The sequence below is a fragment of the Euphorbia lathyris genome, chromosome 2, assembly GCF_963576675.1.
Source record: "Euphorbia lathyris chromosome 2, ddEupLath1.1, whole genome shotgun sequence".
Lineage (NCBI taxonomy): Eukaryota > Viridiplantae > Streptophyta > Magnoliopsida > Malpighiales > Euphorbiaceae > Euphorbia > Euphorbia lathyris.
In genome coordinates this window covers 131,857,383-131,885,168 of record NC_088911.1, presented here as the reverse complement: position 1 = coordinate 131,885,168, position 27,786 = coordinate 131,857,383, and the positions used below count along the sequence as shown (strand labels likewise).

The 27,786-nt window shown below is 33.0% G+C and overlaps 1 protein-coding gene across 1 annotated transcript; it reads left to right on the top strand.

Moving 5' to 3' along the window:
* Positions 1–19,899: 19,899 nt before the first annotated feature.
* LOC136219978 (bidirectional sugar transporter SWEET17) lies at positions 19,900–24,964 on the top strand. The gene is made up of 6 exons (XM_066007607.1): positions 19,900–20,085; positions 20,185–20,221; positions 20,314–20,524; positions 20,596–20,757; positions 22,597–22,716; positions 24,619–24,964. The coding sequence occupies exons 1-6, from the start codon at positions 20,052–20,054 to the stop codon at positions 24,811–24,813; spliced, it is 759 nt and encodes a 252-aa protein (XP_065863679.1). The 5' UTR covers positions 19,900–20,051; the 3' UTR covers positions 24,814–24,964.
* The last annotated feature ends 2,822 nt before the right edge of the window (positions 24,965–27,786 follow it).

Here is a 27,786-nt window from a genome sequence, read left to right as displayed (position 1 = left end):
TTCAATCATCTTCTTATTGTCTACTGTCTCTTTCGCGTTGAACAAGGATTCTTCTCCGGCTTTCTCATGTGCCTTCGAATTTTCTTTGCAAGAACTTTCCACAACTTCATGGATCTTTAAGTTGTTTCCCTTGCGCTTTCCTCATTCACGTGGTTCTGAGACTTCAATTTCATCGTGTGGTATCTCTACCTCGGGACCTTTTTCCTTGTTTCGAAACTCTTTTGTCTCGCATTTCTTCTTGGACAAAAAAGCATTAATTCTTGGAGCTGATTATTGTTTTCTTCAAAAAATTTCTTCAACTCTTCATAATCTGCCAAGGGAACGGTAGGTGGATTTGTTCTTGATGGCCCGTGCTGGTCTTCAACGTTTTCAACACGTTCTTCTTCGTTGGTTGGATGTGCATCGTGTTCGTCCGGAATATGGGATACTTGAGAAGGTGGAGTTTGAGATTTCTTGGGAGGCATCTTTTTTATTACGAAAAGTAGATAATGTTGAATGAATGACTTTTTGATCTTTTCCCACAGATGGCGCCAATTGTTGTAGCCAGAACTAAACAACAAATTTGTAAGATGAGAGATCAATCGTTGAACTTCTGAAGGAAGACGGTCCTTCCAATCAGAATGATGACAGCCGGCGTTCCTTGAGGATCGAACCTCCTGGATGAAGGTTGAACGTCCCTGGATGAAGGTTGAACGTCTGGATGAAGGTTGAACGTCCCTGATGAAGGTTGATCTTCCTTAAGGAAGGTTGAACGTCTGGATGAAGGTTGATCTTCCTTGAGGATTAAACCTGTTACAGTGTGGGAAGCGGTCTTCCCACAAACGCTCCGATGCTTAAGTCAGATATCGTAAAATATAGTATTCTTTTCTCTCTCCAAAAGCCAACCCTTTCCTCTTCAGCTTTAAACCTATTTATAGGAATAAGAGAGGAAGTTATCTGTGAGTTATCGATAAAAGATCCTGCTGAACGTGGGTACAATTATCTAGGACGATAATTGAGTACGTGGATAGTGGTTATATCAGTATATATAGAGTGCACGTGAATGATTAACCAATCTATTAACTTAGAAGTTTATTAATCAAATTCATATATCAATAACAGTGGGTTATTCTACTGTTGAAATGGTAATTTTAGTAATTTTGTATAGAAGAAAAGAAACTTTTGATTTACAATCATTTACTATAAAATTTATAAATATAATCATTTAAAAATTAATTTAAATTATTAAAGTCAACCTCAACCGAAAATGTAGTTAAAGAAATAAATTCTAATGTTTTATACTTGTTTACCTTAAAAATTAAATACAATGTGAAAGCTATAAAAAAGACAAAAGAGCTTCAACGAGAAAATCCAAATTATGTCTATTCAAAACAGATTTGATTAAGATTTTTCCAAATATAAAACATTTGTGCATAATATATATGGCATTAATTAATGCCACATAATATTATAAGCAATAAAGTGCGACCACATGCTATTTGTTTATATAGAATAAATCATTTATTATTCTTTTAACTTTTTATTAGATTTACCTAAACTTTTTCCGTGATAATTTTTTTATCTAACTATAGAGTAATGAATTATTTACCCCAACATATTTGTTATTAAATAGAATGTTGTAGTTTAAGAGTAGCAGGGTGTTCGCTATGGCTACTTTGTTTTTTACAAAGTACCGTTACTTGGTGTGGTTTTCACCATTGAATTAATTTTATGCTCTATCATCCAATGGTGAAAACCACACCAAGTAACGGTACTTTGTAAAAAACAAAGTAACCATAGCGGGCACCGAGGAGCAGTAATGAATCGAGAACAAGTAAAAACTGAGTTTCACTATTATTCTTTTTTATACTATAACAATCGCAGCAGAAGGTGAGTTTTACTATTATTCTTTTTTATACTATAACAACCGCAGCAGCAGCAATAATAGTAAAAATAGAGATATATATGAGATAAACAGTTTGATTTTTATACGAGTTGGATTTGAGCACGACGAAACTCGGCTCGAAAACTCACAATTAAACTCGATTATCGGTTCATGAACAAGCTCGATTATAATATTCATGAACATGCGTGTATTTTTTTATAATAACATTTCTATCAAGAAAGAAATCTAAAACAATATAATTTTGTGTAAACTTTAGTTTTGTAGATTTCATAGTACATAGTTTTGTATTAACAAAATTGAAATCAATATAATTAATAAGCTCTTCGCAAACAAAATTTATAAACACGCTCGCAAGCAGCTCATAAACAGAACGTTGAGCTCGAACTCGTCAATTTTCTGATGATCCAAGTATGAGCAGGTCAAAACTCAACTTAGCTCGGTTCAATTGCAGCCTAAATAAAATTATGTATTTATAGTTATAATCATAATTAAATATTTGGATATCGATAGATGGGTTGAAGTTTGTCAAAATATACTGATCTCACTCCCTTATTAAATAAAGGATAAATTATATCTATGACTACAGAATTTTGCTCATTTTAACATTATGATACTAAAATTTAAAAAGTAATATAGAAAGTCATTCAACTTTACATTTATTAATATAAAAGTTACTTGATTTTCCATTTACGAATATTATGGTCACTTATGAAAGTAAATGATTTTAAAATAGAAAATTCAAGAATTAAAGTTATTTAAAAACATATTTAATATGGAACTACAAGTTGAAAAATTCCAAATCACCTTTTCCGGAGCTTTATCTTCTAAACAGTCACTCACTTCCTCCTAATCAAACAACACCTAAATGACTTTTAAACCAAAAGTTTCAAAAATTAAAGTTGTTTAGAATATCATTTTTACCAACTCTATATGTAAGGATTACCTAATATTAGAGTGATTAAAATTAAGTGCCTTTTATGTTAATAAATATAAAATTAAGTTAGTTTTATATTAAGTTTTAAAGTTGAATTAACACAATTTTCAAAAAGACAAAGTTGAGTGATTATGAGTGTAATTTTACCCGGTAAATAAAGTGGATTGCTATTTACCCCCTCCTAATTACTACCTACCATATTGATATTTTTGTCCTTTTCATATTTTTGTTTCAAAAAATGTTAATTAGTTCTCTCTTCCGATCAAAACTGAAATTATAAAAATAATTGATGTGTAACAACCCGAAAACCCTAGAAATGGATGATTACGAGTCGAAAACATTGGACAATATAGCAATTTAGAAAAATTTACGTTTTCTTTATCGCAGGTGGTTTGAAAAAATGTCTAACAATAGGCCAGGCGGTCACGGAAACCGCATGGCCTATTGCCAGGAATTTTTTTTAACCAGTTAACATAATTTTTTCAAAATTGGTACCTCGTCCAATGTTTCCGCCTCGTAACTATCCATTTTTAGAGTTTTTGGATTGTCATGCATCAATTATTTTTATAATTTCAGTTTTGATCGGACGAAAGAACCAATTAATAGTTTCTGAAAGAAAAATATGAAAATGAATTAATTGTCCAATAGAAAACAATAATTAATAACATGGGACAGTAACTAGTAACACCCATACTAAAATAGTATTCCAGTTTAAGCAAAAACAGAAGTGAAAGTAGGGGGGTATGGCAGTATGTGGGAAAACAGAGAGGAAATATCTGATTATTATTTGTGGCCAAATTTATTCAAAAGGTATAATATAAATTTAATGACATAAATGGTCTAAAATGTGTAATGTCACCTCTCTTATCTTTTTTTTTTTTCTTTTTTTTGATAAAAACCTCTCTTATCAAATATGCTTTTAATAGATAAACAAAATTACAACAATAATTGCATTGTCCTTTCTTTCCCTCATTTTTTTCTTGGAAATTTTATTTATTTATTTTTAATTGAAATATCTTGATTTTTCTTTATAAAATATTTATATCCACCACAAATTTATTTGGTAAACTTGTATACCTTAAATTATAGGGACAAGCTACAAATGCTTCAGATAGCGAAAGTACATATATACTTTTAGCGTAAAAAAACAGTAAAATTTTATCTTCAATTTTTCTAACCGTGAAGTAATTTTGAGCTCAAGCAATGACCAATACGGTTTTAAAGTGCAACAAATAAATTCAACTCATATGAGTTTGACTTAATTTGTTATTTTTTTCTATATTAAAAAAAGTACAACCATAAATCTGGGATATAACTAAAACCCTGTATAAGAAGATGGCGGGTTGGATAAAGATAAAAACACCCTTAACCACCCCTATAAAGGACGCAGCGGTCGGAAGTGCTATGACAATCCTATTTCCTGCCTCTGCTTCTAAGTTTAAATAAAAGTCTCGTTTTATGGGTTTTGTATTCTAAATCCGAAATTAGTAGAAGTTGAAAATATTTAATAAAATTTCACCATTTTTTTTATATTAGAGGTGTATTTGCATTTTTTTTCAAAAATATTACGAGAAAATTCAAATTTTTTTTCTTAAATTATATCAATAATTGTAAATAAAATCCTAACTCGTTCTAGAAGATATCTAGAGAAGAAAAATTATCTCATATATATATATATAGAGAGTCTTATAACTCTTAAATTATAAGCAGTGTGAGATATTCAAAATGCCCTTTACATTATCAACGCGAGAGAATTATCTACAGTAAAATAAATATTTATTAGAATTCCAACATTAAATGTAAAGTTAAAAGGGAACATGATGAATGATTGATTTTAAGATTTTTTCCCTTAATTGAACATGTGTTTTAAAGATGATCACAATTATAAAAGAAATAGGACAATTGAGTTTTAAAAAAAATGAAAAATTGTGTTTGAAATAAAGAAAACATGTGATAGAGGAGGATTCTAAATTTAATTCCTTGAAGAGGGGAGGAGTGGTTGTTGAGACATCACAAAGTGGAGGACCAATTAATTCATTATTATTATGTCTATTTCACATCACATCTATTCTTTTTTAATTTTCACATTATTTGAAATTACAATCATCTATATCATGATAATTTGATCCATTTTTTTTATATAAATAAACTTATATATTAATTTGTTCAAAAAATTTATTTTGAATTAATTAATTATTTATTTAAAAAGGATAAGTTTTTTTTATGCAGATGGATTTTGCACAAGTTGATTTTAATCTTAATTCAATAAAAAAAAGTTATTTTCTAGTTAGAAGGAGTTAATCCCGGATTTTATAAACTAAATCCGTAGGAAACGGAAATTCTCTATTGTTGAAGGTATGAAACCTTAACAAGTTTCAAAGAGAAGATTATATTTTTAATTAATCAAAAGTTAATCATCCTTACAAATAAGGAGGCTTATATAGCTCTTCCAAATAAAATGTAAAAGACCAAAAACCCTAGCTAGGTTTAAAAATAATAGAGAGTGATAAGGGTAGAATGAGAATGAAGTGCTCAAATGGCATTTAGGTTATTAACCCTAAATGGCAAGACAGTAAATACATGAGTTGCAAAACAGTAAATTCAAAAAAAGGACAGAAAACTGACGATATTGTCTAAAAGGTTCGTTTGTGCAGGAATTCTCCCCCACACGGCGTGTGAGTGAAGCCACATGGTGTGTGGGGGTCACTCCACACGACATGTGGCTGGTCTTCTGTCATTCATCGCGCAATCTCGTCCTTTCAAGTTCTCGTTGCAATCTCCTTTAGAACCAGGACCCACTCCACACGAGGTGTGGGAGGGCTGACACACCGTGTGGGGCAGTTTTGTCCCTCTTCTATGTGTGCTTGCTTGTGCTTCATTTCTCAACAGACTCCCTTCGCTCGAACTCGAACCCTTAAAAGAGATGCCCACATCATTCACTCCCTCATAAAAAGAACTTAACCTCAAGTTACTGTTATGTATGGACAAAGCTTGTTAGTCTTGAGCGGACTCCAAACTCTCAAATCGAACCAAGGTGTTATTCGAAATGAATTCAAGAAGCTCATCCCACATATTCTCGGATTCGCCTTCTTCATACTAACTTCCTCCTACATTTCAACTTGTGTCTTACCTCACTTCTCATCCTCTGTGACACTCGTCTCCCACGTTCTACCAACATCAAATGGTAGATCTCGGCGAAGCTTGTCAAACCACTTCCCAACAGTATCGTATATTCTCTTCTGACTTCCCATGGCATGTCGAATAGACCACCCCCCGGACCCTTTCAGTCTCCATATCACTAACTTGAAGATTTGCCACAACCTTCTCTCGCTCATGGCCTACCTCGAATAGAATGTCCCAACGAAACATATAAACCCAATTTGGAGCGATCCATTGAGCACTCTTTAAAACCCCAACACGACTTTGAATTTAATATTTTCGAACTTCTCTACATCTCACGTCATCAACCCTAATGCTAGGCTCAACCTCTACTCGTCCATAGCTGATATCAAATGGAATATCCCGGTGACACTTGTCAACTCACTTCATAGTGAGCCTAAGAACACTCGTATTAACTCCCTCCTCGCCTTGGGTTAACAATCTCAAGACTTCTAGACTTGCTCCTTCACTAACTTGGCCACTATCCCATAAACCTTGAATTTCTTCCATCTTCTCTATATCCACCAGGACGCCATTCCTATTCAATAAATACTCCATGAAGCTCACATTATTCACCACAAGATCACCTCTCACAGACTCCACATAGGGTAGGTTCTTCCTCAACAAACACAACATAGATCCCAACACATATATTTCAACAAAGCAAAAAAGAATAAGTTCAGATTTTACCAAGTGGGCGATTGGATTCATTTGTATCATACACATGCTAGGAGTCTCGGTTCTACCAAAGGGCGTCATAAGGTAACCTTCATCCTCCTCCTTAGAGCTTAATTCACCATGTGTAAGACTAGGTGGACTATCTCCTGGATCCCATGCTATGTCACGTAGTATTTTCCCCAAAGGTGGAAGCCCTTTAGGTTGCTCGTTGAAAGATACGTACTTGTCACCTTCGGACATTTGTTCAACTGCCCCATCTTCAATATTGCTCTTTCCTTTCTCGACTTCAGTCCCCTCTTTGGATTTGACTTCATTCAGAGAGAAGCTAGCTAAATTATCCGCGGAACCCAAGTCAATGTGACGTGATGTCTCGCCCGTTCTACCGATGCACCCCTTCACATTCCACTCCCGAGTTGGAAAAGCTCTCAAGATGGTTTTACTATTCTCACTAGACAAACTCTTTATAGGTGTAACGATGTACCAGATTCCGCCTTTATGTATGGTGTAGGTGTTGCTTCTTCCCGCATATGAGGCATCATAATCAAATTAGCATGGCCTTCCTAAGAGCACGTGGCAAGCATCCATCTCCACAACATCACATGTAGCTTTGTCTTGATAAGCTCCAATGGTGAAAGAAACCTTACACCGATGAGTAACTTGAAACTTTACCTCGTTGACCCAACCAGTACAATAAGGTCTAGGATGTGGCTCAAGAACCAAACCAAACTTGCTCAAGGCAACTCGACTAATGATTTCATTTGGTTTCCTCCCTTGATAATCACTAGGCACCGAGTTCTAAATAATTGATGTCGTGGGTCATGCTCTTCTTCACTAGACATGATCACCCTCGTCACCAAATACACATTATGCCCATCGACATCATCACCATCATAGGTATCTCCGTTTTGGCTCTACTCAATACTCCCCAACTCATCGTCATAATGGAACTTATCTTCATCATCCTCATAAGTATCTTCATTTTGGTTTCGCTCAACATCCTCCAAGTCATCATCTTAATGGAATCTATCATCCTCATCTTCATAGGTAACCTCATTTCGGTTCCACTCAATGATCTGATGCTCACTCTCATCATGATAGATCCCATCTTTATCATCTTCATAAATGATCCTGTGTTAGTCCAAACCAACTTTCTGAAACTCATCTTTATCATGGAGAACTCCATCATTTTCATCATAATCAAGTTCATTTGAATTATGATAGAATTCATCATCCTCATGTAGCTCATCTTTGGAAGCGTTCTCTCTCTTCAACCCCATCCTCGAATTCACTTTCATAAGATCCAAGTTCATCATTTCTTTCTAGCTCATTCTCGACTTAGTTCTCCTCTTCATCAATCTCCTCTTCTAACTCATCTTCTTCATGATCATACACAAATTCGTTTCCCACTCCATCCACAATCCATTATTTCCCATAAACTCTCGTCCCTATTCACTCTTCCTCATAATCCAAACCGGTTACTTAATGGCAATCTCATAGAAACAATCTTCATGGAACAACCCCAAGACTTTCAAGACAAGGATCACCCTGATCATGTTTTCCTCCTCCAAAAATATCTATACAGACTTAAACAGGCTCTTCGGGAATGGTTTCTCCGCCTTAAAAAATTTTTGTGCACTCTCGGGTTCTCCATGTCATAAGCAGATAACTCTCTCTTTACCCATTACATGGCAACCGATAAGTTCTACATTCTTTGTTATGTTGATGACATTTTGGTCACTAGTACCAGTTGTGTTCTTATCCATGACACAATCAAGGCAATTAAGGCTGAATTTCCCTTCTACAATCGGGGTTCGACTTCGTACTTTCTTGGTCTTAAGATAACACGCTCAAAGCATGGCATTCATCTCTCTCAAGCCAAATATGCCAAAGATATTCTCGCCCGAGTTAAAATGGATAATTGTAAACCATGCTCGACACTGATGGCCACTACACCAAACTTATCCAAAGAACATAGCACACCTCTTGATTCGAGGGATGAATATAGAAGCATTGTTGGGGCTCTTCAGTATCTCACCTTAACTCATCTAGAAATTTCCTTTCCCGTCAACAAATTATGTCAATTTCTGCACTGCCCGACAGATGAACATTAACAGGGGGTCAAACGTGTTCTTGGATACATTCATGGCTCAACCGCGTTGGGCATCACATACTTCTCTAACCCAATCAAAGCAACTACTATTCGGATAGTGACTGGGTGCCTTCTGTGTTTTTTTGGGCAATAGTCTTGTTTTTTGGAATACTCGAAAGCAACCCACTATAGCACGCTCCTCCACGGAGAATGAGTACAAAGCAGTTGCCAATGCTACAACCGAATTGCTGTGGATTCAATCTATACTTCTAGAACTTCGAATCATCATCCCTCGACCTGTTCAGCTTTGGTGTGACAATGTTGGTGCCATCTACCTCACCATTTATCCAGTCTTTGATGCTCGGACCAAGACATTAAACCGAACTATCACTTTGTTCGTGAGCAATTGACTAATGGGTTTCTATCTGTTCGCTTTATTCCTATTGATGATCAAGTGGCAGACATTCTAACCAAGCCACTATCGAGTACTCGTTTTATCCTGCTTCGAGATTGCCTCAGTCTTCGTCCTTCGATATTAACTCTAATTAATTAAGCTAAATATGTTTTCAATCAATTATTATTTTAGCATTGTAAATGAAAACTTAGTTTAGAAATTAGATTACTCTCAAACAGTAAATAAAATTATAAAGTTTTAACAAGAAAATTGTGAAGTATTTGTTGCCATATTATTAATTTGAAACAAGTTGATAATAATATATATATTATCATGTGCAGTCCATTATATATAATATTGCAATATATAACTCGTTTTAATAAAATAATGTTTATTGCTCTAATGTATGAATCACAAGGGAAATATATTTTAATCTCCAACTCATGTTCCTATCCTTTTTTTTCTTTATTAATATTAATACCTCCATTGCCCTAAAATTAGCATACTTTCTAGTTTATACATTTTTTTGGAAGAAAGCATTTTGAGTTCTCTGGATTTTTTTTATTGATTAAGCTTTTAAATTTTCAATTTGATACATTGAATATTTTATCAGTTATAATTGTACATCTTAAGCTCCTAATTATCGGAAAACTCAGCTTTTAGCAGAAAACTTGACTGATTGTGAATTACAGTTTTCGGGTAACTTCCATCATCCAGGTAACTTCTATCTCAGAAGCTATAAATAGTTGTTCATTCAATGTTATGAAGGTTGGATTTACAGAAATAGAAGCATAGCAATTATTACGTCTATTGATTTTAGCATCAGAGTGTTTGTGGAAAGAACATTCTTCCCACACTGTAACAGGTACATCTTCGAGGAAGATCAAAGAACATCAACTCTCAATGTCGAGGAGTTTCAACCGTCATCCTCAAAGAACGTCAGATGCCACCCTGAGAGAGAACCATCAATCATCTCGTTAAGCTTTTAATCATCACCGAATTCGTCAGACTTCTAATGATCAATCTTCTCTTAACAAATTTTAAGAGTTTAGTTAAGACTACGACAAAAATAATAAAAACATTATTTTGAATTATAAAAAATATAATTTCAAATGCATATAAAATGATACTCCTGCTGAAAACAATAATAAAAACTGAGTTTTGAATTATGCAGCGTGTGGAATTTCTGTTGAACCTCTGATGTTCATTTCATTAATCCACACGACGTGTGACTCTGTTTTTCAGCAAAAGGTTTTTTCTTTGTTTTGGTGTATTATTTCTTTGGTCCGACTTCGTCCATCACTCGTCTCCTCACATATCGTTGGTTGGATGCTTGCATCACATGTGATGAATATTAAGTGCAAAATTAATTAATTAATGACTATCATAATTAATTATTACACCAGAATTTACATTATAGTAATTTTAGTTCGATAAATGCATATTTGAAATATTTGGTTTTACTTTACAGCTATATATGGCTTTGTCCAAATTTAACTTTTTAATTAACTAGAAACAAAATAATAAGTGAGTATAGTATATAGGCATTCAACTTGCACATAAAGAACTTTATCAATAATAAAAAATGATTAATAGGTTAATTAAAGTGTTAAAGTGTTACAGCTAAACTATAGTCTTTAGTGAAGCATTTATTTTTAAATTATTGTTTGAGATTCAAGTTATGATATTAAATAATAAAATTTATTATTATGTAATTATGAACTTATATTAATAAGGAGGGATTCACCTGTCCGTTCGACAGCCTCAAACGTGCTATAATAAAGTTCTGATTTTAAAATTTTTTAAGAATAAATTACAGTTATGACACCTTAATTATAGGTTTAATAGGCACCCAACCCCCTAAACTTGTAACTTTTTTTCACCTGGCACCCTCAACTTAGGGAACAACCTCTCAACCCCCTCAACTCTCCAAAAATATCACATACAGCCCATTACACCCATATGTTCGGTCAAAATATTGACCCGTATAGAAAACGCGCTTGACTGTTGACCACACCAATGCCACATGTCACTTTTTTTATTAAATTTTTCCAAGTGATTTCACCTCGACGACCACTACCGCCAACCTCAGCACCTCGATAAGGCTGCGACGACAAACAGCGACAACACCTCGCATACAATAATCACTTGAAAAAATTTAATAAAAAAAATGACATGTGGCATTGGTGTGGTCAACAGTCAAGCGTGTTTTCTATACGGGTCAATATTTTGACCGAACATAGGGGTGTAAGGGGTTTTACGTGATGTTTTTGGAAAGTTGAGAGGGTTGAGAGGTTGTCCCCTAAGTTGAGAGGGCCAAGTGAAAAAAAATTACAAGTTTAAGGAGTTGGATGTGTATTAAGCCTTAATTATATCTTTACTTTCATTATAGTGCATGACCTTGAAAACAGGGTATTATGATTAACTTTGCAATTTATTGACAAGATAATTCATTTTGCCGTTGAATAAGATTACCACTTTAATATAGTAAATAATCCTTAAAGTATAGTTTTTTTTTTTAACCTGAAATAGAAAAATCATATAAATGTAGGATTTGCATCCTCAACAATAACGTTTGACAGTCATTCTGATACAATAATTGACAGAAAATCGCTAATATTGGAATAGGTCTGTCTAACTACCAAATGTGCAGTCCTATTCGCTAAACGAGAAACAAAAGACAATGTAAATGTAGGATTGGATCTTAAAATAAGTCGACAATCATGAATAATCGATCCAAACTCCGAGATATCTTTCTTGCAGGAATGAATTGCATCAACAACCAATTTAGCATCAGATTCAAACTCCACATGCAAATAATTCATAGAAGCTAACCAGATCAGACTTGTGCGTAAAGCAAGAGCCTCAATCACTCTTGGTCCTCTTGTACCTGGAATGAAGGTGCTGCTGCAGAATAAGAATGCACTTGTTGCATCTCTGATCACGGCCCCCATTTTTGTTTTAATGTTAATTGTGCTGTTAAGTCCCTGATCGGCGGTCGCTGGTGTTGACGCTGCTGGCCCGGGTTTGCTGATGAAGACGATGCGTCGCTTGCATCGTAGAGTTTATAATTATGATATTCAAAGCAACTTTAATTCTTAATTTTTTTAATTTTGAGGTATTTTAACGGTTGTTTAGAAAGAGAAAGTTCAAAAATTGTGATTTGTGAATATCGAAAATAGTAGTTTCATGGAAAATGTGATTCTAAACAACTTTAATTCTTTGACTTCCTCATTTTGAGAGATGCATTAGTTATTTTGACTTGGTTAATAGTAAGAGGAGTCATCATGTTAGTAAATTGCAAAGTTCCGGATCATAATGTCAGATTTCGAAATTCATGAATCATAATAAAAGTAAGAAATTTACCTTTAAAAGCCAATATATACTCAAATTTATCCAGGTTTTCATTTTGTTAATTTTTTTATAGATTTATGTTGATTTGAACTTTAATGTTAAACCAATATCAAGTTCGTGAATTTTTATAGCAAAAAATGAAGTTTAACAGTCGTAATATTAATAGGGATATAGTTGACGACTCATAGATATATTGCATTTTTTCTAGTTTATCCTCATTTAATTGGAGATGAGCGATGGTGAGACATGTTCCATTGAAGAAGATGAAGCTTTTGTATCATTGAAGGAAAATTTTGTTATCAAACATGCTTGACATTATAGACCCCATTTGGCTCAATTTCAAGAGAAAGATGACCATTGTGATTATGTGAATCTCTAAGGTATATACAGAGTTTGGATCGAAATTCAAACTTGTGTACATTATATGGTTGGAGTAGAGGAAAAATATCATAGCCAAAAACTCGGAGTTTAGATAAGTTTGGTTTTGTGTTGAAGGCTTTCTCAAAGAGAGATTTATTTTGCAGAAGACGTGTAGGGAGAAGATTAATTAATCGTACAGTGTATTCTATAGAATAATTCCAAAATTTCAGTGGAATTGAACAGGGACGAATTCTGAAATTTCAACTAGTGGGGGCAAAAGGAACAAAACATTAATATTAGATTATACTAAACATTTATCAAGGATTTTTCCAAAGATTTATCATCTTGTATTTTTAAATGTCACCATTAGACGAGGTAATAGATTTATATGTGATTCGCAAACACAACACTAACTTGATTGGGTTGATACTAAGTATGGTATAAAATTTTAAGATTGGGTTAGGATAAATTGTTTCACACTAATCTCATCATTAACATAAAGATTTAATTACACAGAATGCTACCCCTAATTGATATTGATGAATATACTTCCTCAAGATAAGAATTTCTACTATTATGCATAGAAATTGTGTTAAAAAAATAAATGTGTACAAAAGCATCAATCACGTATTATTTCGGGAGTATCAATCATAGAATTTCTCTCTCACTGCTATGTTTAGAAACAAATAAATGTTTCTTTCTAATCAAAGGAACATACCCAAAAATCACCTTATCTCCTGCAACTCCAAGCAAAGAGAAATACAAAGACTGAATTCTAGCTAGCTAATAAACAATGGATCAAAAGACAATGAATTCTATGTAGTGAAACCAAATATTCAAGTTAACTATTAATATCCTAAAAATTTCCCAACAACTCCAATATAACAATTAACAAGTGTCCAATATGAAATGCTTTCCCTTTCCCATCGAAATGGTTTAATTGCATATATTTTAGCAATTGGAAAGTATAAACATCATACATTAAAAAAATATATCATATTCAAGTTCATAAACCCTTACAAAATAATCAAGTATTTTTCGTAGTCGGAATCGAAAAACCAAGAATTGGATGCTAAGATATACCAGCTTGTCCAACAACAACAGTCTACAGAAAAAAAATCTCTTTGATTTATCTCGAACCAGATTTTCAAGAACCAAGGGATTTCCAATTTTGGATTTTGATTTCTGCCTTTGAGGAATTAGGGATCGACATTATAGGTATTAGAATTAGGCTTTTTTTCTTCAATGTTTCATTGGACAAAACGATGCCATTCCACACTTAAGTGGAAACGGCGTCGTTTTGTTAAAGGAGAGGAAGGAAATATAAAACAAACCCTAAACTATCTTCTTCAACCTTTAAGACGTGAACTCTCAGCAGAACCTCCATTCTGTTGGTCCCGTGTGATTAGTTCCAATGGGGGGTTAGGAACTAATGTAACTTTTTCACTTAATTATGCTGACTTAATCAATTCTTTAATTTACTTAACTTAGTTTAGGTCAGCACGGCCGAGAGATGTAAGATAGCTTTAGTCAGATGCTGACTAGAACTATTTTACTTGTGAGTTGGGAATTAACACTTGAGGTCAGCTTCCAACTCAGCACCAAGATTACTCAGTGTCAGCGTTTACAATTTATATTCTGAGCAATTTAATCAAGCAACATATAAATAGATATATTGAGAGGGAGTTAGAAATTACTCAGCACGACTTATCCTGGTTCGGCCTCCCCGCCTACGTCCAGTCCCTAGAGTCCCTCCGGGCTTTTTCAATCCAATACTGAGCTCTTTAAAGATAGAGCACAAACCGTTTACAAGGCAGTTGAATATGCAAGAGTACCTTCCTCTATTCGTCTACTCAACTCCTACTAAATGCTATAACCGAACACCTATATTTCTCTACCACTGAGTACTTAAAACCGAGTACTCAGCACAACTCTCTCAATTTTACAATTGATACAAACTTGTTCTTTCTAGATGAAGAACACTTTAGATGATTACAAAATCAATCTAGCTTTTACACAGAAATGGAAGTTTGGTGTAAGATCTTTTTCTTGTTTGAATGTGCTTTGTATGTATTCTCTTTTTCTCTTTTTGTATTTCGGCAATCGGCTAAAGATCCAAGAATGAACTTGTCCTTTTAAAGTTGAGGTCTGAAGCTCTAATGATTTGAATCTGGAATTATCCGTTGGATTCAAACGGATCAATTGCGTCATTATTCTGGTCAGTTTCAGATCTGCAGGCCAATCTTGTCGTCTGAAATTAGCAGGCGTCAGGCTTGTCTTCTTCCCGCAGGTGCGTCTTCTAGTGCCAGTTCGTCTTTTAGCTAACGGACAGTTGACCATGCATCTCGAAATTGACTCTGTGCATAATTCCAAGGTTTCTATTATTGGTGCAGACAGTTATCGGATCTTGTCTTCTAGCAAACGAATCATTCGTGTTGTCCTGACGAACAGTCAGCTTGACTGTATTGACGTTGCTTTTGTTCTTTGTTTCTGAGTCATATTCTTACTCAGCTTCCGTGATCAGCTTCGTCTGCAAGCATTAGTTTAGAGGAAGACTTCTCTTCTTTGATATTGAGTTGCGTTCCACTCAGCTTTTTTGGTCAGCTTCATCTTTAAGTATTTGTTCTGAAGATGACTTTTCTTCTATTATGCTGAGTTCACTTCACTCAGCTTGTGTTGTGTTCTCATGCTGACTTCGTCATGTCTTACTTTTTTATTCTGTTTTCATTTATACTTATACTCAACATTGAACAAACATATTAGTACAATTAAATCAAAGCACTTAAATTTTATTTCCCCTTAATCATGGATTAACTTAAATAATTTTGTCAAATCAAAATAATGTGGAAAGGTGTTTCAACACACTCCACCGCCGACAAATGGGGGCAAACCTCCAAAACCCCAAATCATACTAACCAGGGGCTAAAAAATTGCTAGAACTCAGTGGGGGCAAGTGCCCCCATTGCCCCCACCCTGAATCTGTCCCTGGAAGTGAAGCATGAGCTAATAGTGTTAAGGCAATGTCTACCATGTGTCTAATTTTTCTTTCAGAGATACTGTTTTGTTCATGTGTATGAGAACTGACCAATTGGTGATGAATGCGTTGTTGTTTAAGAAATGAACCTAATTTCTGGAAATGTTCCCCAAAATCGGAGAGAATTTTTTTTATTTCGGCATTGTAATGACGAACTATCATGACATAGAAATTTTAAAAACACGGATACTTCACTTTTTTGTTTTAAACAAAAAATCCAACTAAATTGGATAAATTCATCCACAAAATAACAATGACTTAAATTTGATAAAATAGGGGATGAACCCAAAAAAATCTGAATGAATAGTTTCAAACGTAAAAGTACTAGAACGAGAAATATAAGGTAATTGGAATTTTGATTATTTTCCTATGGGACATGAGAAGCACGCCTGGGCAGGTTTAGAGGAAGAAAGATTGTGCTGGCAAACAACGGTTCTAACTCTTTGAGGCTGAAAATGACCGAATCGAGCATGCCAATAATCAAATGAAACATTTTCTCCAACTAAAACATATGGAAGCTCAATAAGTATGATGTAAAGGTTGTCTTTACTCGGTCATCGCAAGAGGATTTTCTTATTGACCTAATCCTTTATAATAAAATAAGAAGGCCAAAATTCAAAAAAGCGTGAGTTGTCTTTTGAAAACTTTTGCACAGATAAAATATACTTGGTTAAACGGGGTACGTGTAAAATGTCATTTAAACAAAATTATAAATGATAGAAGTACCCGAATGACATACAGACAAACATTGGCCATTATCCAAATAAATATTGTCATATCCCTTATAGGGTACTAAGTTTTGAAGCTGACTGTTATTGTTCATTATATGATGAGTGACACTCGTGTTAGGGTACCGAGGTTGTGTAAGTTCAGTTGGCTGATCAAATGGTCGATAACAAAGATTGGCCCAATTTATATCATATTAGCTTGAGATCTCGGTTGATTGCTAGAAAAATAAGGTCCTCCACGGTTGGTCCATTTGTTTGTCCAGTAATTCACATCACCACACACCACGTTTCTTACCCCTTTTCTATCCACATTGGGGGTGGTTTTAATAACAATTTAATAAGTATTTAAAACTATTTGAGTCTTATTGTATTGGCAAGTTTTGTTTGTCGTATTGAATTTGTAAGTTTTGTTTGGTTTCCCTTATGAGTCTACTGGTCGGGGCAACCTGTGGATAGTAGGGTTTTTTTTATGATTGCCCATCAATATAAGGTTGATATGATTTTCTTTTCTGAGACCTGCATTTCTCTGAATCTTTTAGATGCACTTCAAAGAAGAATTAAGTTTGCTAAGTGTTTGAGTATTTACTGCGAAGGCATGGCGGTTTGGGCCTATTCTGACATCTATAGGGATGGTTAAAATTCTAAATTCTGATCCAAAATTTATGGATGTGGAACTTAATTTAGGGGTAGTATGCCCTGGCGGTTTACTGGTTACCATGGGATGCATGAGCATGCTCGTCGGTATGCTTCTTGGGATCAGTTGTGTGGTCTTTCTGACGATTATGCTCTCTCTTGGTGTTGCAAAGGAGATTTTAATGATCTCTTGTTGGCTTTTCAAAAAGGGAGGGAATCTTTCATCCTAATTAGTTACTGTCAGGGTTTCAGGAAGATACTTCTGATAGCGGTCCTTGTGATTTGGGGTTCTATTTACATGGGAGTAAGGAAAGGGTGTTGCTGATTAGACTAAAGGGTGTATTGACCGTGCAATGTCGAATGGAGATTGGCTTGATGGAGATACCATAAGTATTTGAGAGACATTGAGCTTAAAAGTTGAGCGTTTGGATGAGATTGAGATTGACTTGTGATATTTGTTGCCTATTTAACTAGACCAAATTTCTAATTTTCGTATGATATTTTGATTGATGATTATAAATTATTGTTAAGTTTATTTACTAATTTGAAAATAAATTCTATTAAAGTTAATGATTCTTTTTCAGAACCTATAAAGTGGATACATTTTTTTGATAAAAATTGGGACGAGACAGAGCTTGGGCGGGATCACCCATGACCCAAGAACTGACAAACCCACAATATATAAATAAAAGAAAAAATTGAGTGTTAGAACAAGAGAAGAGGAAGGAGAACAAACAAAAGAAGGGGGAAGGAGAAAAGGAAGGAAAAGTTAAGAAAAACGCAATTGTGAAATACTACAAATGTCATCATTGATAAACCTGTAGCAAAAAGCAGGAGCTGAAGGCCACCAATTGATCAAGGAGGAAGAGACTCCAAACTTAGCCAATGCATCAGCAACTCTATTTCCTTCCCTAAAGATGTGTGAAAAGATAATGTTCATTCTAGAGCAAATGCTGAGACAATGTAACCACTCTTGTCGAATACTCCAAGGAACATCCATGGCACGGTGTCTAAGCAGATTAACTACGTACATTGAATCTGACTCAACCCAAAGCTGATGCCAATTTTTCTCCCAAGCAAGTTCAATTGCGAAAATAGCGGCTCTCAATTCAGCCATATAAGCAAAAGAGGGAAGGGTAGAAAAAGCAAAACAACCTTTGGGAAATCCTCGATGGTTGCGAAAAATTCCTCCCGCTCCAGCCTCGCCAGGAGTGCCAAAAGCAGATCCGTCCACATTGACTTTAACCCAGCCCAGAGGAGGTTTAAGCCAATGGACCGGAATAATGTTGGGAGCAGGAGGTGGCCTAGGAGAAGCCAAAAGACGGGATAAAATAGCAGCATCTCTCCGAGAAGAGCAAAAACCCTTAGAAGTGGCCAAGGACTCTCGAATCATTCGAAAGAGTGTGATCTTCGATTGTTGAATAAAACTGGAAACTTCCTTAAAGATTACTTCATTCCTGCAATGTCAGATTAACCAGATGCAAGTAACAGCAGCAGCACGTCAGATCATCGACACCTAAGAGCCAAAATGAATGCTACGAATATTGCTAAAGAAGTGGATGAATTGGAAATGTCGAGGTAAAGCGCAATCAAAATGAATCTCAAGGCCCTATAAATGGATACATAATCCTCGTTGTTTTGTTCATTAAATATCGATCTTATCTAATGAAATTCTTTTTACTTAGAAAAAATAATATTATAAAATTACACCATATAAAATCACTCCTCATAATATTATTATGAATATTTTATTTATACCTTATCCCATATATATATTATTCTTCATCAACTATTGATCAACTTCTCCCTCACAACAAATAAATAAAATAAGAAGCACATATATTTATGGATAAATAATTTATTAGTCTCCTAGTTTTTACCTAACACACTGTTTAGTCCCCCTATTTTAAAAAACACATTATAAGATCCCTAACTTTTGCCAATATTAACCATTTGGTCCTTTTGTCTAGTTTTTTTAGACTTATAATCGTTATATTTTAGTATAAACAGATATATAAAATAAGAGAGTAACATAGTCAACTTGTATTGTACCGTGGTTGTCCTAAAAGCTAAGATATGTTCGGTTAAAAATCTAAAAAATAGATAAAAGGACTACAAGATTAATATTGGTAAAAGATAGGGACCTTAGAATGTGTTTTTCAAAATAGAAGACTAAACAGTGTGTTAGGTAAAAACTAAAGGACTAATAAATTATTTACCCTATATTTATTATGCAAGTTACCAAATGTTAAAACTAATTCTGCAATGGCAATTTTGTAATGTTCATAAAGTTGCGGAATTTTACATCTTCTAGTCAAATTCAGAAATTCATACATTAATTGTAATTAATTTTTTAAGTTTTTAACAATTTTAAGTGACCATTCTTTTTGGTTCGTAAGTGTATACACCGTCGATAGCAGTGGCTATTCACTTTCACAATAATTTACATCTTTATAGATGGAACTGCTGACTACGAAAATTCTTTCCATTCCCAAAGGCGAGAATCGAACCCTGAACCTTTGGTCAAGTGAACATTTTATTTTTAATATAGTGATAGTTTTCTTTTTTTTTCTTTGCGAAATAATTTCGTTTATAGCAGATATCTGATTTTGATTATGAAATTATGCGATTCACCGATTCGGAGCAAGAAAACTAGCGAACAATATTTGCCTTAAAAATTACCATATTCAACCGGTACTACCTTATATCATTTTCAAATTTTTCTTCCTTCCTTTCTTTCTCTCTCTATATAGAGCTCCTGCTATCCCTTTCTCGCCAAATCCAACTTCTTCCTTTTCCATTAATGGCTGCCTTAAGTTTCTACGTCGGAGTCATAGGTAATCTAATCTAATCTAATCTCCTCTTTGTTTTTCCTATTTATACACTAACATTAATTCAATATTTCTTATTAATTTCCATTTTTATCGAACTTGCAGGAAATGTAATCTCAGTTCTCATGTTCCTCGCTCCTGTGTAAGCCTCTCTAATCTAATCTAATCTAAATCTCTCAGTTTAATTTGTTTAATTAGCACTAATTTCGATCGATTTACACTAATTAATCGCAGAAATACATTTTGGAGAATAGTAGAAAACAGATCGACGGAAGAATTTGAAAGTCTTCCATATGTTTGCACATTGCTAAATGCAGCTTTATGGACGTATTATGGAATAATTAAACCTGGAGCTTATCTTGTTGCTACTGTTAATGGTTTTGGAATCCTTGTTGAACTTGTTTATGTTTCTCTTTTTCTCATCTATGCTTCGCCAAAGATGAAGGTAATTGCTAATTAGTTGTTAATTAGTGTGATTAGAGAGGAATTAGTTGATTTTAATTGATTATAGTGCAGGTTAAAACTGGAATTACGATTGCGCTTTTAGATGTGGGGTTTTTAGTAGCGGCGGTTCTGGTGACTCGTTTGGCGTTGGTCGGAGATGTACGGATCAATGCGACTGGGTTTATCTGTGCCGGACTCAATATTATTATGTATGCTTCTCCTCTTGCTGCCATGGTGAGTTCTCAGTTCCGAGTTCCGAGTTGGGGGTTTTTTATTTGTTTTATCTCTTCTTCTTCCTTTCTTAATTACTAAAAATTTAATGGAGTCAATGCGTTATTTTGAATAAATTTAAGGAGGTAAAAAATATATTTTTAAAGTATGGGGAGCAATTAATGTTTTTAAACTAAACAAAAGATATTTGTGCAATTATGTTTTACTTTAATGGCCATGCATTAATTTTTATTGATGTAATATGTTGAGTACCATTATGTAATATACGAAATTATTATTATTTTTATTATTTTACAATATATATATAGATAGATAGAGGATTAGACTATGTTTATATTGTTTTTGACAAAGTAAATTTTATTTTGTTTTTTTTACCATTGGACGGTGATAAACTTTGACAAAGTAAACTTATCCAATGGTAGAAAAAATAAAGTAAAACTTACTTTGTCAAAAACAAAGTAGGTATAAAAAGCACCTATATATATATATCAATTTCTACTTCAACAAAATTAAAAAATTATGTTTTTAGTCAATGGGGAAAAACATATTTCTTTATTTACGAATGCAGAAATTACAGTTTTTTAATATTTTCCCAAATTAATATATAAGGTGTGATTTTATTATTTTATTATTTTTTGATTTGTTGCTTGCTTGATTATACAAAATCATATTGGTGTGAGGGCAACCAATAAAGTTGACAATTTTGCAAAGAGAAATGAGTTTAATTAACCATATAGTACTGAATACGGAATAAAAATAAACAATGCATACAAAAATTTGATTTGATTTTAATTTGTTATAGCCTCATTATTATATATCAACTTGATATTTTGGTAAATAAATAAATAAAGCATGATCTTTTTGAATTGGATTGAGTACATATTTTTTTAATTAAGTATAGGAAAGTAGTTGACATTAGTTTAGAAGTTAATTAGATCAGTTTTTGTTCACATTCTAATTAATTATTTTACGTTTTCTCTTTATTAATTATATATTTATATTTTTTTATGCAATCTTAATATTATATATATATATATATATATATAGTTGGCTGCCCTTTTATTAAAAAAATTAAATATACATTTGGTAAGAAGATCTAGTCACGAAGACAAATTATATATATAAAAAAAAACATCACGAAGATAATTATCAATCATTCCTAAAAAAAAAAAAAAAGATATATATTTCCAATTGAATTGGGTTTATATATGGGTGAATTAATGATATTTGTTTATATCAAAATTTAATAAATTTCTCATTTGTGGTGATACGCTTATATAACCTTATCTATATATAATCATCCGTGCTGAGCATTAGAGAATTAATTTTTTTATATAAAAAACATTAGAGAATTATTAGTTTATAGTTGGCACTATTTAGCTTTATATTTTATCATTAAAAAATTATTTGGATACTAACTTTTTTTCTTAAAAAAAATCTTGAGTAAAGCCCAATTAATTTTTTTTTGAAACTAATGTTTTGAATACTGATTTTATACATCTTCTGACAATTCAAACACAAGAATTAAAAAAAAAAAAATCCGATTTTATGTGGTAGAGTGGTAAAGGCTTCTCATTCCTTAACCAAAGGTCCAGGGTTCAATCCTCGCCTTTGGGAATGGAATACACTTACGAACCAAAAAAAAGAATGTTTCTTCGGAAACAAATTATTGTAAGACAAAATTCATTCATATTTATATGGTTTTTTCATTAATTAAAAAATTATTATTATTATTATTATTATTGTACTAGTTTATGGTCCCAAAAAAAATGTGAATGATGAAATAAATAATATTGAAATGTGTGGTTGATTAATAATAACAATAATGTATGTGGGTTTCAGAAAACAGTGGTGACAACAAAAAGTGTAGAATTCATGCCATTCCTCCTCTCCTTCTTCTTCTTTCTGAATGGAGCCATTTGGACTTTCTACGCTTTTCTCACGGCTGACGTTTTTCTTGGGGTAAGTTACTTTCTTCTTTCTCTTAATTATCAGAATATGAAATCGAATTAAACCTCTACGTATAAAATAATAGTCTAATCTGTTAATGACAATTGAAATTCCACCGTCTTATAAATGTTTTGAACTATTTTACATGTGAAAAATAAATTTGCTTTCGTCTAATAATCATAAAGTTAAATTTATACCGTGTCCTTAATTATCAGCCTATAACGTTTTGAGAGAGTTAAATTTACTCCTAGTATATAAAATGGGTTAATTGAAAGCTTAATGTTACTTAACATGATTAATTATGTGTTTTACTAATATTTTCCTGCCAAAATAATATTATACTAAACTAAAATTTATAACTAGTTGTGAGATAATTTAAAATTCAAAAATAATTGAAGTCCTCTCAGCTTGGTAAAAGAATGATGAGCTTTTAAATTTATAAAGTGTTTCCCTCGTCCTTTAAATTTGTATAGAATGATATGATTAACCCTTTAAATTCATGTGACAAAATAAGAAAAAAATCTGATAAATAAGTACAAATTCAATAAATTATTGTAAGCAAGTTCATAGAGGTAATGGGTCAATTTAAACAAATTCATATGAATGGATTATTTTAAACAAATTCAGAAAGTTAAAAGTGACATTTTATAAGTTTAAGGGACCATTTGATTTTTTATACCAAGTTTTTTATTTTGTTGTTTTTTTTTTTTTTTTTTTTTTTGAGAAATTGCTTGTAATTTCATTAGATAAAAAAAAAAGATGTACAACAAGCAAAATGTAAGAAATAAAACTTTACATCATTACAGATAAATAAATTATCCAATATCTACGAAGGGATGAAAATGACTACAAAGAGTAAAAAGAATCCATAAAATGAATAAAAATACAAAATAACAATATATTTCTCATAAATCCAAATCTGTAAAAAAACATCTGCAATACAAACTTCATAAAGGTAATAGGACAATTTAAACAAATTCATATGACTGATAGGACAATTTAAACAAATTCATATGACTGATGGATACTTTAAACAAATTCAGAAAGTTAGGAGTGACATTTTATAAGTTTAAGGACCATTTGATTTTTTTATACAAGTTCATGGATTTTTTATATATTAAGCAAAAAAGAAAATCTTGCAAATAAAAAAGGTCTACGTGCATGATAATTTTAAGCCCAATGCAATAATTGTGTTTTTTTTTTTTTTTTTTTTTGAGAAAACAATAATTGTGTTTTTTCAGTTGGCGTATATATATTATCAATAATTATATAAAAGAAAATGCAAAGAAAAAAACCATTTCCACTCAAAAATATATGGTTCAAAAAATTATAAAATTCGGTATACAATTATAGAGTTTGGAGTTGAAAAATATCAATTAATTTTTTTAGTTAATTTGTGAAATTAGACATTTATGTATATAGGGTTAGGCTATGCTTACTTTGTTTTTGACAAAGTAAGCTTTATTTTGTTTTTTCCACTATTGGATGAGGATAAACTTTGACAAAGTAAGCTTATCCAATGCTAGAAAAAACAAAGTAAAGCTTAGTTGGTCAAAAAATAAAGTAAAAGTATCTATGTAGTATATATATATATATATGAAGTAATTTACAAATTATTCTGCTAGTGATCACTCTTTCTAACAATGCAATATTTTTTTAGGTAAAAAAATTTGTAAATAGCATAAATTACATATATGTATTTATAAACTTTTAAATCACGTAAAATTGCCAAATTAGACAGTAATTTTTTTTACTTTACCCTTTTCATATATAAAATAAAATTTGATGTACACATCTGTCCCATTTATATTGAGCTGTGGTCTTTTTCAACATGTTGGCAAAAAAATAGCCTCATAAAAATTGCTACATATATAATATATAATATTATTTGGTTATGTGGTGAAAAACAAACAGGTGCCAAATGGGGTTGGATTTGTACTTGGAATAGCACAGATAGTACTGTATCTAATATACTGCAGAAATGGAAAAAGATATAATAGGAATCTTATTAATGATGATGTACTGGAACAAGGTTGGCAATATGACACTCTTTTCTCTCCTCCTTCTTCTTCATCTTCTCAACCCTTCCATCATCAATTACTTAAATGATCTATTTAATTCAAACTCAGCTCCATACAAGGATGTTTTTTTTTTTTTTTATGAAATATGGAATTTTGTAATTTACATTCATTAAGCTTCTCAGTTTGTATTTTGCCAGATTAATTTCTTTTCAATGAGTTGACTTTTTTTTTCTTTTCAATATACTGATATTCTCTCAATGTATATATCACAAATTTATAATAATTTTATACATTAGTTTAAATTTTTGGTTTAAAATAATTTGATGATATGATATTATGGCTTCTTAAACTAAGTGACCGAGTGTAATTTGAATCCTGTTAGCTAATAACATGTGTTGTAGATCAAGTGATGGATCTGATGATTTCATTTGTTGATAAAATTTCAACTCACGATGAGAATGTATTGTATGCCCATGTATGAGTGTGTCAGGGATTAATATAAAAATTATTCTTGAACTTTAATTATGAGCTTTAATTTGTGGTTCAAATGATTTCCATGACAAATAAAAGCTATTATTTCACCTTAACTATCATGTTGAACTTTTAGTTAAAATGGTTCATTGCATAGTATAAGACTCTTTTAGACCAAGTAAAGGATTTGAGTCCTGATAACTCGCATTTATTAAAAGGAATTTCAACACATGGTACGATGGACATACGTGCTACATTCTTCAAACTCATGGAGCATTCACGTGTTGGGTATGTCAAATATTATAATAAAAGCTATTTTTGAACCTTAACTATCAGTTTAAACTTTTGGATACTTGTATTGATTATACGGGTATTCGCTATCAAACTAATCATCGCCACTTTTAATAGAATTCTCTAGATAGTAATTTGAGTAAAGAGAAATTTCTAGATATTTTTTAATGTATGACTACATTTTTAGATAAAATGTATGTTTATTATTTAGTTGTTCAAACGTGTGGCTAAGCGTGAATAATATGAAAAAAAATCAATACATGATTTTTTTTCATTTAGGAGTAGTATAAATAGAGCTTTGGAACATAAAACTCAAGAGTTGAGATGAAATATTTTGTGTGAGTGTAAGTTGTAAAAATAGCTTAATAATAAAAATAAAGTTTGTTCAAGTTAGTTCTCCATTTTGAACAAGTGGTATCAGAGCAGGTGGTCAGTGACTGGTCACCGAGTGCTAGGGAGTTCGCGATCCGGGATCGTGGTGGTATGAAGTATTGCTAGCACGTAGTTTGGCACTGTGAAAATTATTGGTCTGGGACCAAACATACTTGGTTGGTTAGAGATAACCAAGACGTCGTGACTAGCACGTCAACCTCGGTAAGCACTCTAAAAAAACTCAATAATAATAATTATACCACTTGAGTAGTGTAAGCGATATTTTCGAAATATGCTAATTTCAACCTTGTCACGTGTGGTTAGGGTGCGGGCGTGCCAGAGAAATTATTTCTCAATTATTAAAGTGGGTTAAGTTTATGGATTTGCGGCCAAAACTTGAATTCTAAACGAAACGATTAGCGAGGGACGCAAGGATTGAAAAAGTCCCTCTTGGGTCTCTAGCGCCGTTATAGAAACTTTGCTAGATAAATTGTTTTATTTAAGCTAATGCGAATGAATTGAAGACGTGAAAAATAAAGAAATTGAAAGATGCGAAATTGACACAAGATTTGGTGAAAATTGGTATTTTATTGATGAATAAATGTTTGAAACATGAAATTGGAAATGAATTAAATTACAATTGAGAAATCTCTATATTAAACATATAGGTAATCAATTGAATTGGAACAAACAAATCAATACAAAGAATTGAAATGCAATAAAATAAATTGAAATTCAACAACAAACTCGGAGCCACAATAGCTATCTCGGATTGAAGTTGAATTTTGGTGTAGGTGCGAGGTCCTCGGAGAGCTGCAACCGGTCGGGCCCGTACGGTATGTGCTTTGTGCAATGACTAAACGTTGGTAGGCAAATGGGGCAGATTTAAACCTTGACTTTGGGGAGCTTGGTTGGAGTGCTTAAGAACACGGAATTGGACAAGTAAATAGTGTAAATTGAACTTCGGGAGGTTAGGAACAACTTTCTATAAGGGATCGAAGGCTAAAACGGATTCTAAATGGACGGAATCTGGCTTTGAAAAAAACTAGTCGAATCTGGGAAATTCTGGGCAGAATAGCTAAAAGAATTTGGGGTAAAGATCGGCTTGTAACTACGGTTTCTGGGCACGGAATTGGGCAAATAAATACACTAGATTGAAATTCAGAACGTCAGTAACAACTTTGTTGAAGGGATTGAAAGCAAAAAATGACTTTAAACGGACGAAATCGGGCTTTGAAAGTAGTTGGACGAATCTGGAAAATTAATTTGAAAACAGAGTTTTAGCTAGGAATTGAGCAAATTAAAGGCTTGGAATGCTAAATTGAATTAGAAAAACTTGGAAAGAGGCTATTGGAACTTGAATTGGAGCTAAAGAGAGCTAAAAAAGGGATCGAAGCTAAGAAAAACGAAGAACGAAAAGAAGAACTTTGAAGAACTAAGAACTTAAAACTAGAAACTAGAGAGCATTGGAAGGGACCTTAGGAAGGGGTTTTGTTGTGTTGAGTTGAGTGTTTTTTTATGAAGGGGAGGGGGTCTATTTATAGTATTTTGGAATGGCATTTTGGTAATTATTAAGTGGCATTTTGGTAATTATTCACCAACTAACTCAACTACATCCATGCCACATCACCCCACTACCTCAACTTCCACTAACTACCATCAACTTCCATTGACTGCTTCCAACTGTTGCCGGAAGAGACGATACGCCCCGCGTATCCTTAGTTACGCCCTGCGTATTGGAGGTCCTGAAGCTTGTGCGTTTCGTTGATGGTATATGCGCGTGGCGCCTCTGGTGTTACGTCCCGCGTAGGAAAGTACGCGCTGCGTAAGAGAAGGACGCCCCGCGTGTTTGTGCTCCTGAACTTGGAACGCCTTGTTGATGCGCTTTACGCGTGACGTGTCTAGCTTTACGCCCCGCGTACTTGAG